Below are 15,764 nucleotides of genomic sequence, written 5' to 3'. Positions count from 1 at the left end.
TATTGACGAATCCACTGAGGTGAAAATGTGCCTCATCACTGAAGATGATTTTCTTCGAAAATTGATCATCCACTGTTGCCATTTCTTCGAACCATTCTGCCCATTCACGACGTCCATGGTTCAAATTGAGTAAGTCTGAAATAGAGAAATCCCAAATAAAATTCGGAAAAAAACTTGGCGTTTAGGTGTGGTTCACATTCAACATCGGCCCTTACAATTTAACCACCCTTTGTAACTATTTGCTATTGAACTTCTAACTTTCATTACAAATTTCATATAACGATACATCGAATTGGTGGCTAGCGACAAAATCGCTATGATTATCATATAGCATAGAGGGTGATAAACATTCTTAAAAAAATTTAAGTACCGTTATTTTCGTCCAAAAGAGAAATGAAATAATTTTTGCACATATATTTATTTTACAGAGGTCTCTAGTGTGCGGCTTAAGTTTAAATGGAGCCAAATGTGTTTGGTCTCTTTGCAACCCTAGAAGTTTTCCGATCGGATATTCGCCATCATAAAAGCTCTTTCACATATTATGAGATTGCAGATAGCCAGAGATATACCGACAGGTTATAGATCCTCTGGAATATGTAAGGTAGTTCCTAGCTTTACTAACTAATCCGCTGCGCAGTTCCCTGGTATGTTCCTGTGGTCAGGCATCCATGTTAGGTGAATAATGCTGCACTGCTTAGCCATCCCGTTGACTGTAGAAGTATATAGTTATTTATGCCAAAATTTTTTGGAACATTGCTTCCCAGCCAATTTGCCACCGCTTTTATAGCCAATATTTCAGGCTGAAAACACTACAGTGATTAGGTAATTTATTGCTATTTCAGGTCTTTTGGATATACTTCAAAATCCACATGTCCAACCAATTTGAAACCATTGGTATAGAATTCTATTTATATAACTTTCATTCCCCAGGGTCACTATTGGGAATTAGCGTTTCAAATATATTGTCGAAAGCGGTTTCACCAGAGTATAATCCGCTATCTTTGGCGCCCCAAACCTGCTTCAAGAGCTAAATATTATTTTTGGACGGTGAACATGGAACATGTTAGTCGCAACCATGTTATTTTCTCGAAAATTATGTATCTTATTTCGGAAACCATGAACATTTTTTGCGACAAAAATGTTCCATGTTCGACGTCCAAAAATAATCTGTTCCTGTCTTACTAAATGCGCTGGAGATACTCGTACATAAACTTGACATTCGCTAAACTTTAGCTAAAATTATACTTCAGTACTAGCCAGCAAAACACAACAACATTAAGGTTAAAATTCAGTCACCTTTTCAATATAACTCCTAGGTATATAGCATACTCACCAAAAGGGATTCCATTCCTTAGGAGATGGGTTTAACTTTGGGAATTTTGCATTCTTTGCAGCACATGGCATAGATATTATATTATACGGAGGGCTCTCAGTGGGAAAGTTCAGCTGACAGCTATTGTATTGGAATTAGGTACGTGATGTCAGTGTCACACATATAAATAAAAATAAAACAAAACTTTACTCTAAAAGTTCGAACATATTTCACGAAAAGTACGAAAGTTTTTCATAAAAAGTACGAAATTGTTTCATTAAAAGTACGTAACAAAAATAATCTGTTCCTGTCTTACTGAATGCGCTGGAGATACTCGTACATAAACTTGACATTCGCTAAACTTTAGCTAAAATTATACTTCAGTACTAGCCATCAACCACAACAACATTAAGGTTAAAATTCAGTCACCTTTTCAATATAACTCCTAGGTATATAGCATACTCACCAAAAGGGATTCCATTCCTTAGGAGATGGGTTTAACCTTGGGAATTTTGCATTCTTTGCAGCACATGGCATAGATATTATATTATACGGAGGGCTCTCAGTGGGAAAGTTCAGCTGACAGCTATTGTATTGGAATTAGGTACGTGATGTCAGTGTCACACATATAAATAAAAATAAAACAAAACTTTTCTCTAAAAGTTCGAACATTTTTCACAAAAAGTACGAAAGTTTTTCATAAAAAGTACGAAATTTTTTCATTTCGAAACATTTCGTTCTTTTTACGAAGGAAAGTTCTTAAAAATTTTCGTAGTTTGTAAGAAACAACTTCGTACTTTTTATTAAAAAGTTTCATACTTTTTATGAAACAATTTCGTTCTTTTTATGAAATTGTTTCGTACTTTTTACGAAAATTTTTCATACTTTTTATGAAATTGTTAAGTACTTTTACTGAAACAATTTCGTACTTTTTAGGAAAAACTTTCGAACTTTTTGTGAAAAATGTTCGAACTTTTAGGGAAAAAAATTATAGTCCAAAGTGCATTTGGTTGTAGTAAGAAGTTTGAAAAGTGTCATCACTACTATACATCTTAAGTTTTTGAATAACTTTTAGTTTGGTTGCTTCACTTTTTGTCATAGAATGCTGTCACCCAAATGAGAAGTAGCATAGATATGCATTAAAAAAATTATAAAGGAATACACTCAATCACATTATCAAAGACAATTTTATGTCGCGAATTTTGCAATTTCAATGAACCTTCTTCGTTATTTCAAAGAATATGTTTGGTACTTTTTATGAAGAAATTGTAGTGCAGAATATTTCGTAAAATATTCGTAAGTTCGTAAAAACTTCTTCACAAAAGCCATCAAAATTTGAAGAATTTTTCGTTAAAGGTACAATATTTTTACGAAGAAAAGTTAATTTAGACTATTTCGTAGACGTTTCGTATATTCGTAAAATGTTTTTCGTAAAGTTTACGAAAATGAATGAAAATTTCGTTGTTTTAATGAAGAATTCACGTAGAATAGTTAATGAAGAATTCTTCGTAAAATTAACGAAGATAATTCTTTTGGTGTATTACTGGCTCAAAAAACGAAATGAAGTACTAAATCTCCACCGCATAAAAAACTTGCAGTCGTATTTTGCAACATTTATGACGCTATGCGATTTTTTCAAAACATGCAAAATATTCGAGTTTAGAATACGGCGATGAATTCCCATTTATAAAATTTGCTTCAAATTTGAGCACTTTAATTTGCATATTTTAAAAAAAAATCGCAAAGTCACCGTTTTGCAATGGCCCGCCTTGTATACAATTCAAACCTAGTTTCGACCAAGGAGCAGAATGTGTTTCTGCGGTGGATGCTGAATATTTCAAAACTTCTCTAAGTACTTCACCCCAATATGAGACGCCGTTTGAAATCGGCTATGAAAAAGAGCCCAGCAAAAAACCTGCTGAATTTTCAGCAGCTTTATAAGGGAAGTCAACGTCAATCAGCGCTTACCTTTGTGATGAATTCACTGATAAATTTATAATATTGTTACGTGCGCCTATATGCGGCTCAGGAATGACCATCTGCTCTGCCTATCTCTAGTGGTTTCTCACTCTAGGTGGTCCATCCCGTCATTCCAGCCCTAGGCCTGTATCAATAAACAAAAATGTTCCACAACTCAACAATTAAAAACAACAGACTCCTTAAAATTTTTAAAAAAAATTTTCTATAGAGATAAAATTTTGACAAAATTTTCTATAGAAATAAAATTTTGAAAAATAGAAATAAAATGTTGGTAGATTATTTTTGGTTCGAGTACCAACCATGATTATAAACCGATATGGACGAATTTTTGTGTGATTGGGGATCTGTTAAATATAAATATGGACCGATATGGACCAATTTTGGCATGGTTGTTAGTGCAATGTACCAAATTTCAACCGAATCGGATGAATTTTGCTCCTCCAAGATGCTCCGGAGCTCAAATCTGGGGTCGGTTTAAATGGGGTTTATATATAATTATGCACATCTAAATAAAATACTTGGATAGTTTTCCTTAAATTATACACACATTTTGTGTACTGATTGAGAATGTGTAATTTTATTAATCACGTAAAGTTTTCTCATTTTAAAGTTTTAATGTGGTGGGACCTTGGACGCATATCCAAACATGTTTTCTCTAAGTGTACGATATTGTTTTATGTAGTGGCAAGCTTTTTATGATAAAAGTGGTAGAAAAGCCACAATTTCATGTCATTTCCAACCAAGCATTTATACAAAACTTTAAAACTGCAACTACACATTGCTAATTTAATAAATCATTATTGCGAAAAGAGGCAAAAATAAATATAAAAACAAAATTCAAACAACCAAGCAAATGTATGCCATGCATGAGTACCGGTGAGAAAGTAATATTTTTGCATCTTTCGCACTAAAAAAAAGAGGACAAAGATTTCATATCCTTCAGATACGAATGCAAATTTATTTTAGCATAAAAGGCGCATTTATCTGATATAAAGTATTTTTCCTTGTCCAAAGGTCGATAAATATTTCATAGAAATCGTTTTGTCCTTAATTACGCAAACTCCAATTTGAAAGAACATTGTGTCCTAAAGGTATCCTTATTTAAATTCTCCGCTTCTTTGGGTCGCAATCAATAACAAAACATATGAATAAAGTATAAAGTGGGGCGGGCCGACTTTATCATACCCTAACCCACCCCAACTGAATTAGTAAACATTGTTTGTAGGGTATAGGTTTGGGAGATAAACCGCATTTCCATATTTAAGAACATTAATGGGTACATGGTTATGGGTGTTTTATCACAATCTGAACAGAAATGTCTGATATTAGGAGCTATAGTTGATTCTGAACCTACAGAGTTAGTATGCCACCAATATAGAGTCCATTATTAAACAAGTAAGTAAAGTAGAAAGTCGGGCGGGGCCGAATATATCATACCCTAAATCACCCTTACTGAATTAGTAATCATAAGCATTTGTGGGGTAAAATTGATATAGGTCTGGGAGATAGACCGCAGTTGCATATTTAAGAAAATTAAGGGGTACATGTTTATGGGTACTTTGTCTCAATCTGACTATAGCTTATAGTTAGTGTTGCCAGGGAAAATGTTCGGTTTACCCTACAAGGACAAAAAAAGTTCCCTACATTCCCATACATTCTCAAACAATTTTCCCTACACTATTTTCGTTAAATTTAAACAAATTTTACAAAACAAAAATGGTTATAAGTACTTTATTATCTTAAAACATGAAAATGCAAAGTATATAACCTAGAAAATAATATTGTATTACCACCACGGTTGCCACAGTTGGTAAAATTCTGCCAAAAATAGTATTTTTTTTTTTGTTAAATCTCTATAGAAATAAAATTTTGGAAAAAGTTTCTATAAACTAATTTTTTTGAGAAATTTTTCTATAGTAATAAAATTTTGAGAAAAAAATTCCATAGAAATAAAATTTTAAGAAAATTTTTTATAGAAATAATATTTTGAAAAAATTTCTATATTTTGACAAAATTTTCGATAGAAATAAAATGTTGACAAAATTTTCTACAGGAATAAAGTTTTAACAACAATTTCTATAGAAATATTTGTTTGGTAGATTTGTGGTAATCTTCAAATTTTGTTAGATTTTTTTGGCACGAGTGGTAACTGTTGTTACCACACATAGTTAAAGATCAAGCCTTGCCGGCTTCTAATTTCCTCCTCTAGAGCCACCAAAATGTAAACATTATTACAAATTGTGTTGATTGAAAATGTCCCTACATTGTGGCCCTACGTCCTAAAAGACGCTAAATATTAGAAAAAATCTACATATAGGGAATTTCCCCTACTTCTAGCAACACTGGCTGTAGTTGATATTGCACCTACGGGGTTATTATGCCACTAATATTGAGCCCATTATTAAACAAGTATATAAGGCCGTAAGTTCGGCCCGGCCGAAGCTTATGTACCCTCCACCATGGATTGCGTAGAAACTTCTACTGAAGCCGATGGCAAGGTATCTTAAAACTTCCTAACACCGTAATATATACCACATAGTCCATACGTGGTATATATTAAACTAAAAAAGGCCGATTAAATATGTATATAATTAAGTTCAAAGTTTCTATAGAAATAAAATTTTGACAACATTTTCTATAGAAGTAAAATTTTGACAAAATTTTCTATAGAAATAAAATTTGGAAAAAGTTTCTATAGAAATAAAATTTTGACAAAATTTTCTATAGAAATAAAATTTTGAAAAAAATTTTCTATAGAAATAACATTTTGACAATGTTTTCCATAAAAATAAAATTTTGGTAGATTATTTTTGGCTCGAGTAGCAACCATGATTATGAACCGATATTGTTTACGTCAAGAACGTAAACCCCTATTTTTCCCCGCGAACAATCTTAAAAATACCCGAATTATTATTATTATGAAATGTTATCGAAATGCTTTCAATTAGTTAACTAAGATAGCTTAACGAAAATATGTCTTCATATCAGCCATATTGTAAAAATTACATCCGTAAAAATCTTTCTTGTTCACTTCTGTCACTTGACCTGTTAAGAACTATTGGTAAGAATTCTATCCAAAGAAATAAAGTCCAAAATTTGATGAAATACTAATTCCCGCCATTGGTTTTACTTCACTTTGTTTCTTTGTTTTGCATGTTGGGAGCTACGAACTAAGACAAAAAACTATTTCGTTTTGTTGGTTTGTTTCGGCTCATGAGAGTTACATCAACCTTTCTATTTCACCCAGATTCCTGTGCTCCATTGCTCATCTGTCCATTATTGACAACCATTTGCAGTGTGTTTCGAATTATCATTTTGGTCCACTTCGAGCCAGATTGCCTCCGTTACTCTCTGAGATTTCATCTCCTGATCTACCAATAGCAAACAGGTACGTTGGTTTTGCACATGATTTTTTATGCCAGTCTTCATTGTAAGCTCCACGTGATTTTGTGTCAAGAATCTATTCTTTTGCGATATTTATACATTTCTAAAGTGTAATAAAAAAAATAATAATCGCAAAAATATATTCTAAAAAAAAAAAAAAAGATAATAATAAAATACACGTGAATAAAGTTTTTGGAAAAATTTAAAACGATACGCCACTCCAAATATATTTTTAAAATAAAAAGAAATTGTTTGGTGGTCTGAAGCATTGGTTTACTTCAATTGAAAGTATAGTGTGCAACAATCCACATACAAAATCTGGTAGTATTTAGCGGAAAAATTGTGGAACATCTAATTGTGACCAATCCATTTGCCGTACCATTGGATTATTCCCTGTGGAAACCCTGCTCATCACCATACAAAACCCCGTGAAAATTAAAGCAAGTAAGCAATAATACATTTACTACTGTTTCCCTTGATATAGAGTGATGCTAATTGTAAAATCTTGAAATATTACCGAAATTTGGGACAAGACAAATCTTTATTCTTCGATGCCAACATAATTTTGTACACCAGTGTACCCAAGAACACGAGACATAATTTATCAATTGCATTCTGTTCAAAAACCAGTCTGTGTTGTTGTTGTAGCCACTCTTTGCCAATGCATTGGATACCAGTTTATTGGTGCTCTTGGTTTTTTCGAACAGTTTGATAAATTTATGCCAGTTTCTGTGATAGCGGTTTGTGTGCTACACAGCTGCCAGCACTACGCTGCACATCTATTTTACTCTCACATGCTCTTGAGTACGATTCCATTGCCCATCACCAACACTCTCGTTCTCTTGAGTGTCTCACCCACAGCTGGTATTTACAGTGTTGGAAATATCAGCTCCACTTAACCTCTCCCTCTTTCACCTGCGAAATCAATAGTCTACTAGAGTAGCATATTGTGTTCTCTGTTTTTCGCATATACTTTTGAAAATCTCGATTTCCCATTAATAAATAAGAAAATATTGATCAAAACAAAAAGTAAACCAATTCTTCTTCTTCTTCGGCTCCATATAACCTCTCGGTCTTTCACATGCGAATTTAATAGTCTACAAAAGTATCATATTGTGTTCTTGTTTTTCGCATGTACTCTAAGAAAACTCGGTTTCGAATTTATAAATAAGAAATCGACGATCAAAACAAAAATAAGACCAATTCTTCCTCTTCTTCTACTAGACTAAAGTTCGTTGACCTACATTTCGCCTTTTGTTTTTATATCCATTTTCACTTGGATGAAGATACGTGTTTCTCGACACAGAGATATTTTAGAAAATCAAGATACAAAGGGTTGCCACGTATATTTATTTGTAATATAAATCCAGAAATAATTAAGTAATATCTTTTATCTCTATATATTGAAATTTGGCCTATAGATTCGTCCAGGATTTATTTTTGATGTGATATATTTTTCTACTGTATCAGAAACTTCGTGAATTTTCGGAAAAAAAAGGAAACGAAATATAGTTGCGTTGGTCCTACAAAAATTTGAGTCCACGTTTTATGATGATAGCGCCAAAATAAATTATTCTATGGTATATTTGTATTACGAATTTTTATTATTTGAAAGTGCAAAGACAAGTCTTATATACGTGTAATTTCTCACATATTTGGTTCGAATATCACGTCTCTGGAGAATTGGCTGATTTAGTTGCAATTTTGAAAGCTGGTAATAAGATTTGAGCTAAACTTTTGGTGCCTGGCATTTTATTATTTTTTTTTTTTTTTGAGTGTATCATTCAGAATCTCGTGTAGTATTCATTCGAGTTTGTCCTAAACTTCGGGTAAATTTCCTTCCATTTTATTTCATTTCCCAAGTTGCGGCAATGTCCCTAGATAGGTTCATACGACTGGCTGATAGCTTGGTCGAATTTGAGGCCGCTCTAGATGGTAAGGAACTAGCGGTCGATAAAATTTGTCTAATAGAAACTCACAGGTGTGAAGTTCAATCTATATGGGAACATTTGCGTCAGGCGTCGGATCAATGCTTGGCTGAATTGGCCAATGAGGAGGAGCCGGAGGGAAAGGGCAGTAAAGATGACGAGGATGAAGAGGGCCAAGAAGCTAGTGACACTGAGAAAGTGAAAATGAAGTACAAAGCTTCATATGCGACTTATTGTAGATGTGTAACTAAGCTCACTGAATATTCTCAGAATCTTGTGCCGGCGGCTGTAACGTCTGTCACGCATATCAATAGTAGCTATAATCTGCCCCCTCTCGAATTGGCGACTTTTTATAGTGACTATAAGTCTTGGCCCACATTCCGTGACTTATTCACTGCTCTTTGTATCAAGAATACAAAATTAAGTCCGATTGAGAAGTTAGTTCATCTTAAACAGAAGACTAAGGGCGAGGCTCACGAAATTGTCTCAAAAAGTCCCCTTACAAATGATGGTTTTGCTTCCGCTTGGCGGAATCTTTGTGAACGTTTCGAGAACAAACGTGTACTTATCAATGAGGAGCTAAAAACTTTATTTAATCTTCAGCCCATCAAATCCGAGAATGCTGATGCATTGAAGAAATTACAAAGGGAGCTTAATTCATGCATTTCCAATCTTAAGTTCTATGGTACAAATATTGAAAGTTGGAATGCCATTTTTGTGTTTATTTGCTCCAATTGTTTACCCGAGTCCACTTTAACGTTATGGGAGCAAACTTTGAGTGATAAAACCACTGTCCCCCCTTGGTCTGAACTCAACGTCTTTCTCACTAACAGATATCGTACCCTGGAATCTGTTTTAGAGGTAAGGAGGTGTGAAAGCCCCAAACAAGTTCTGTCTAAACAGAGGACCTTATCCAATTCGAAATCTTCTTCCGAAAAAGTTAGGGCCTTTCAGACTAACGTTGATAAAACTCAATGTAAATTGTGCCCCACGGAGTTTCATCCGATTAGAAAATGTCCTCGTTTTATGGCTATGAATCAAACACAGCGACTTACGGAAATTAAAAGTAAGAATTTGTGTTTGAATTGCTTTTCTGCCGCACATGGTGTACGTAACTGCAAAAGTAAACACTCTTGTTTTAAATGTAAAAAGCGCCATAACACTCTGCTTCATAAGGAAGCCAATCCTCAAGTTGTGGCCACTCATACATTACCTTCTACGTCCTCGGGACCTCGAATAGATGTTGCACCCCAAACTTCCCAAGTACAGATACAGTCCACTATCCCAACAAGTAATGTGGTGCAGACCTGTTTCGCTTCTAACTCTAGGGGAGTCCTTCTTGGTACAGCTATTGTAAATTTACTTCATTACGGAGTCGTATACCAAGCAAGGGCTCTCATAGATTCCGGGTCCGAAGGGACATTTATTTCTGATAGGCTCTTCAATATGCTAAAATTGCCATTTCGAAAGACTGCAGCCAGAATATCTGGTTTGAACAATAGCATATCTGCTGACGTCCAGAAGGAATGTGATTTTAGACTTCGGTCCAATAAGGACTTGAATTTTGAAATTGGTGTGACGGCACTTGTAGTTCCACATCTTTCTAACAATCTTCCTGCCAGTACTATCGATTCCCTAGCTATTTCAGATTTTCCAGATATCGAACTAGCTGATCCTGGTCTTTTTGAGAGCTCCAGAATTGACATATTACTGGGGGCAGATGTTTTGCCCTCGATAATGCTACAAGGATGTAGATTAGGTGTATGTGGGTCTCTAATGGCGCAACAGACGGTATTTGGGTGGATAATCACTGGCCCTGTCCATAATGAGACTCCCTATTCTCAAACCACATGTGTATCATACTTTTGTGAAATCTCTTTAGATAAAGAGATTTCACGCTTTTGGGAGGTGGAGAACATTCCACAGAAACGATTCATGTCCCAATCAGATAAATTTTGCGATGAATTATATAAAAGTACAACTAAAAGGAATGATGAGGGGAGATATATAGTTTCTCTTCCATTTAAGGAAGAATATCCTCAAGATATTAATCTGGGCCATTCAAGGGCTAGCGCAATGGCGAAATATTTTCGTAATGAATCCAGGCTTTTGAAAATTCCTCAATTTAAAAATGAGTATGATAGCACCCTAGAGGAATATCTCACATTGAAACACATGGTCCCAGTTTCTGCCCCGAATCCATTGCATGATAGCTCATATTATTATTTACCGCATCATGCGGTCATAAAGCCAGAAAGTACGACTACCAAAGTTCGAGTAGTCTTTAATGCATCCGCTGCCTCTTCAAATGGATCCAGTCTCAACGATCTACTCCATATTGGCCCCTCTGTACAAAATGATTTGACGCTTTTGATCCTCAAATGGCGTTTTTATCGTTATGTATTTAATGGGGATATACAAAAAATGTATAGGCAGATTTTGGTAAATAAGGATCATACACCTTTTCAACGTATTTTGTACCGTAAATGTCCAAAAGGTCCGATACAAGACTATGAACTCCAAACGGTTACTTTTGGTGTGAATAGTGCACCATATTTGGCAATACGTACAATGATACAATTGGCGGATGATGTGAAATACACTTATCCTTTGGCTAGCAATGTCCTTAAATCCTCGATGTACGTCGATGACGCTTTGGTGGGAGCACATACAATTTCAACTGCAATTCAAACAAGGGACGAAGTCATTGCGGCATTGAGATCAGCAGGATTTTCAATGAGGAAATGGACGTCCAATTCAAAAAGGATCCTTGAAGGACTTCCCACTGAGGACTTACTATATTCAGATTTTTTAGATTTTGATGATCATAGTTCTGCAAAGACTTTAGGCATTCGTTGGAATGCGCGCTCCGATCACTTCTATTTTTCTACAGTTGCTTTTCCACAAAATTGTCTTAACACAAAACGTGAAGTCCTTTCACAGATCTCTAGGCTATTTGATCCAGCGGGATGGCTAGCCCCAATCGTCATAACTGCGAAAATTATAATGCAAAAGATTTGGATGGATCGCACTGAATGGGATGCTGTCATCACACCTGAAACTTTAGCGCTTTGGAAATCTTTTAAAGATAACTGCCAACACATAGACAATATCCAAATTCCACGATGGATTAAATTTGTACCAGATTGTGATGTCCAAATCCACGGATTCTGTGATGCCTCTCAGAAGGCTTATGCTGCCGCCATATATATCCGAATTGTTTTTCAAGACTCTATACATGTTAATTTAATTTCTTCCAAAACAAAAGTTGCACCTCTTAAAACTATATCAATTCCGAGGTTGGAATTATGCGGGGCTACACTTTTGGCTGAAATCATTGATGCTCTTATTCCAAATTTTGAAATTCCAAATTATTCCATATATTGCTGGTGCGATTCCACAATTGTCTTGGCATGGTTGGCCAAACCACCATGCTATTGGAATACCTTCGTGGCCAATCGCGTTTCTAAGATTATCGAGGTAGTCAATGCATCACGATGGTTTCATATTGACACCGAACATAATCCTGCTGATATAGCTAGCAGGGGACTTCCTCCTCTGGAGCTATTGGAAAACGAATTATGGTGGAAAGGTCCATATTGGCTGTCTAAACCCATGGCGACTTGGCCCGAATCCAAATCTCATAACGCTGAAGATATTTGTTTGGAGAAACGACTTATAAAGGTTCACTTTTCATATTTTTCGAATTATCAGGATGCCCTAGAGCGTTTTTCATCATATTCTCGAGCGTTACGCGTCATCTCCTATATATATCGCTTCTTTTACAGGACTCACCCCAAATTCCGTGACAACTTTTGTAAAGCTAGTATCGCTTTAACAAGTGCAGAGATCATATTTGCCCGAAAACAACTCATAATAGTCTGCCAAAAGGCATTCTACCCAAATGAGTATTCATGTCTTAATTCTAAGAAATCCATTTCTAAATCAAGTCCACTATTGAATTTAAATCCATTTGTCGACAATGAAGGATTTATGCGAGTTTGCGGCAGATTGGAATCCTCCCCCAATTTAACTTATAGTGAAAGGCATCCAATCATACTTCCATATGGTTGCCAATACTCCAGACTTTTGATAAAATTTATTCACGATATTACACTTCATGGAGGAAACCAGCTTCTCCTTCGATTGGTTCGCACCCAGTACTGGATCCCAAAAGTACAAAATTTAATCAAGACAACAATCCATAACTGCAAAATCTGCGTACTTTACAAACGACGATGTCAACAACAACTGATGGCCGCATTGCCACCAGAAAGATGCGAGTTTTCCAGACCTTTCACTCATACAGGACTGGATTTTGCTGGCCCTTTTGACGTCAAAAGTTATTCTGGGCGATTTTGCCGCATTTCTAAAGGCTACGTGGTAGTATTTGTCTGTTTTTCCACAAAGGCAATACACCTTGAGGGGACTTCAGATTTATCCACACCAGCTTTTCTTGGAGCTTTCAGCCGTTTTGTTTCACGTCGTGGGTGTCCACTCCATTTACATTCGGATAATGGGACCACATTCATGGGCGCTTCTCGAGTCCTAGCAAAAGAATTCATCCAAACGTCTCATCTTGCTATCACTGCCAATTATTCTCATCAGAACCTCACCTGGCATTTCATCCCACCAGGAGCACCCCATATGGGTGGCCTATGGGAAGCTGGGGTAAAGAGCTTCAAGCTTCATTTTAAGAAAATAGCTGGTGGCATGAAATACACATTTGAAGAGCTACAAACATTATTAACCAAAATAGAAGCATGTCTCAATTCCAGACCACTTTCTCCAAGTTCTGAAAATCCATGTGATCTTACTGCTCTTACCCCAGGCCACTTTTTAATTGGATACTAGTCCCTTTAGATCCAGAATATCGTGAAACACCACTATCCATTCAAAACAGGTGGCAACGTCTCAAAGCAGTCCATCAACACTTTTGTACTCGATGGAAAAACGAATATCTCAAGGAGTTACAAAAACGCAATAAGTGGAAGTGGCCTGAGGCCAATCTGACGGTTGATACATTTGTCGTCGTTAGGGATGAAAATCTGCCTCCCAACTGCTGGCGTCTTGGAAGAATTACAAAAGTTTATCAAGGCAGCGATAATAGGGTCCGAGTTGCAGATATCCTAACGCAAAGAGGAACAATCACAAGGCCCATAACGAAACTAGTTGTCCTCTTTAACGAAAACAATTAAGTCCTATTCGTATTTTTTCCAAAGGTTTTCTTTTGTTTTTGTTTTAGCCTCAGTTTTATTTTGTAATTTTATTAATCTCCGTTTCCACCACTAATTACATTTATTTTGCAGAAATATGAACTCTCACAAGGCAAATAAAAAATCCACCCATTCTGCTTATGTGTGCCGAGTATGTCGTAAAATCCATGCTCTCAAATATTGTTATCGCTTTCGTAACATGAATATTACACAGAGAAAAGAGGTCGTTAAAAAGTACGGATATTGCCCTAATTGCTTGGCACATACCCACTCACAAGGTTCCTGCTTTACCAAAACTGGCTGTGGATATTGCCAAAAAAGTCACCACTCGCTTCTGCACATGCACGACCGATTACAGAAATTATCTTCTCCGGTCGTCCAAAGGAGAACTCCACGATCTGCGCCAAAGAAACCTACCACCAAGTCGACAACTAATTGTACTAGAAAACCTCCTACTAGTATTCCAACTTTTGACGAAAAAGCTGCTACTACATCTCTCACCGCCATTCTTCGTCAGAATGCTGCAACACTGTTACCTACTGCTATGGTGAAAATTCAAACCAAAGATGGAAAACATAATGCTAGATGTCTTCTCGATTCTGCATCAAAAATGAGTTCCATATCGAAGCAATTCATTAAACAGTTCGATATGACCACTTTGGAGTTAGACAACGAAACTATATGTCCCGTCACGCTTTGGTCTTGTGTCGATTCGGGTTTTAAACTGGACGCCACGTTAAGGGTACACAGCCGTATCAACACAACTACACCGAAGGAATCATTACCAGATAACATTAAAAACCATTTTGATCATTTGATGCTGGCCGACCCACATTTTCATAAGTCGTCGTCCGTGGATATTGTGATTGGAGTTGATATCTTTTCCAGAATTATTCGAGAAGGCATTTTTATAAGAACTGGATTACCTACTGCTCAAAATACCTCCTTTGGTATAGTTATATATGGCACATTTTCCATATAACTTTTTATCCTTTCCTTTCACTATTATTACTTATGCTTCATGTTGCTTTAATCAAACCGATAGATAATAGATAATTCAAATGAATACACAATTCTTCTCTATCGTAAGAATTAAAAACTCGTAAGAATTAAAAACAAATAAACTTAAAAGATACATAAATGAATTAAAACTAATTGTAAGCGAAAATAAAGATATTGTATCTTTAAGATACTTCTCATAATTAGCGTTAGTAATTATGCATACAAAACTTACCTATCCGAATTAATATTATCGTAAAATACCTTTACCCTAGTACTTGCGTTATAATATGGTTCCAATGTTTTTATTACAGTAATACTGCAAGGGGGGCGGTAATGTTTACGTCAAGAACGTAAACCCCTATTTTTCCCCGCGAACAATCTTAAAAATACCCGAATTATTATTATTATGAAATGTTATCGAAATGCTTTCAATTAGTTAACTAAGATAGCTTAACGAAAATATGTCTTCATATCAGCCATATTGTAAAAATTACATCCGTAAAAATCTTTCTTGTTCACTTCTGTCACTTGACCTGTTAAGAACTATTGGTAAGAATTCTATCCAAAGAAATAAAGTCCAAAATTTGATGAAATACTAATTCCCGCCTTTGGTTTTACTTCACTTTGTTTCTTTGTTTTGCATGTTGGGAGCTACGAACTAAGACAAAAAACTATTTCGTTTTGTTGGTTTGTTTCGGCTCATGAGAGTTACATCAACCTTTCTATTTCACCCAGATTCCTGTGCTCCATTGCTCATCTGTCCATTATTGACAACCATTTGCAGTGTGTTTCGAATTATCAGATATGGACCAATTTTTGTGTGATTGGGGATCGGCTATATATAACTACAGACCGATATGGACCAATTTTGGCATGGTTATTAGCGGCCTTATACTAACACCACGTTGCAAATTTCAACCGGATCGGATGAATTTTGGTCCT

General features: G+C 35.7%; 2 protein-coding genes across 2 annotated transcripts; both read left to right on the top strand.

The window, feature by feature from the left end:
• The first annotated feature begins 541 nt into the window (after nucleotides 1-541).
• On the top strand, nucleotides 542-13,802 carry LOC142235687 (uncharacterized). The gene is made up of 5 exons (XM_075306946.1): nucleotides 542-596; nucleotides 7,307-7,540; nucleotides 8,292-8,390; nucleotides 8,465-13,411; nucleotides 13,468-13,802. Exons 1-5 carry the CDS (start codon nucleotides 542-544, stop codon nucleotides 13,800-13,802), a joined length of 5,670 nt encoding a protein of 1,889 aa, XP_075163061.1.
• A 72-nt stretch (nucleotides 13,803-13,874) lies between these two features.
• Nucleotides 13,875-14,802, top strand: LOC142235686 (uncharacterized). The gene has a single exon (XM_075306945.1). The coding sequence runs from the start codon at nucleotides 13,918-13,920 to the stop codon at nucleotides 14,800-14,802; it is 885 nt and encodes a 294-aa protein (XP_075163060.1). The 5' UTR covers nucleotides 13,875-13,917.
• The last annotated feature ends 962 nt before the right edge of the window (nucleotides 14,803-15,764 follow it).

This window comes from Haematobia irritans, chromosome 4 (genome assembly GCF_050003625.1).
Source record: "Haematobia irritans isolate KBUSLIRL chromosome 4, ASM5000362v1, whole genome shotgun sequence".
Classification (NCBI taxonomy): Eukaryota; Metazoa; Arthropoda; class Insecta; order Diptera; family Muscidae; genus Haematobia; species Haematobia irritans.
This window is presented reverse-complemented; position numbering and strand designations above follow the sequence as displayed.

Bases quoted from the DNA above. Each gene is read 5' to 3' on its own strand.
- LOC142235687 (XM_075306946.1), top strand. From the start codon at position 542: ATGAGATTGCAGATAGCCAGAGATATACCGACAGGTTATAGATCCTCT. The intron at 7,541-8,291 runs GTATTTACAGTG...ATTATTTGAAAG, and splicing joins GAGTGTCTCACCCACAGCTG to TGCAAAGACAAGTCTTATAT. The intron at 13,412-13,467 runs GTGATCTTACTG...TAGTCCCTTTAG, and splicing joins TCCAAGTTCTGAAAATCCAT to ATCCAGAATATCGTGAAACA.
- LOC142235686 (XM_075306945.1), top strand. From the start codon at position 13,918: ATGAACTCTCACAAGGCAAATAAAAAATCCACCCATTCTGCTTATGTG.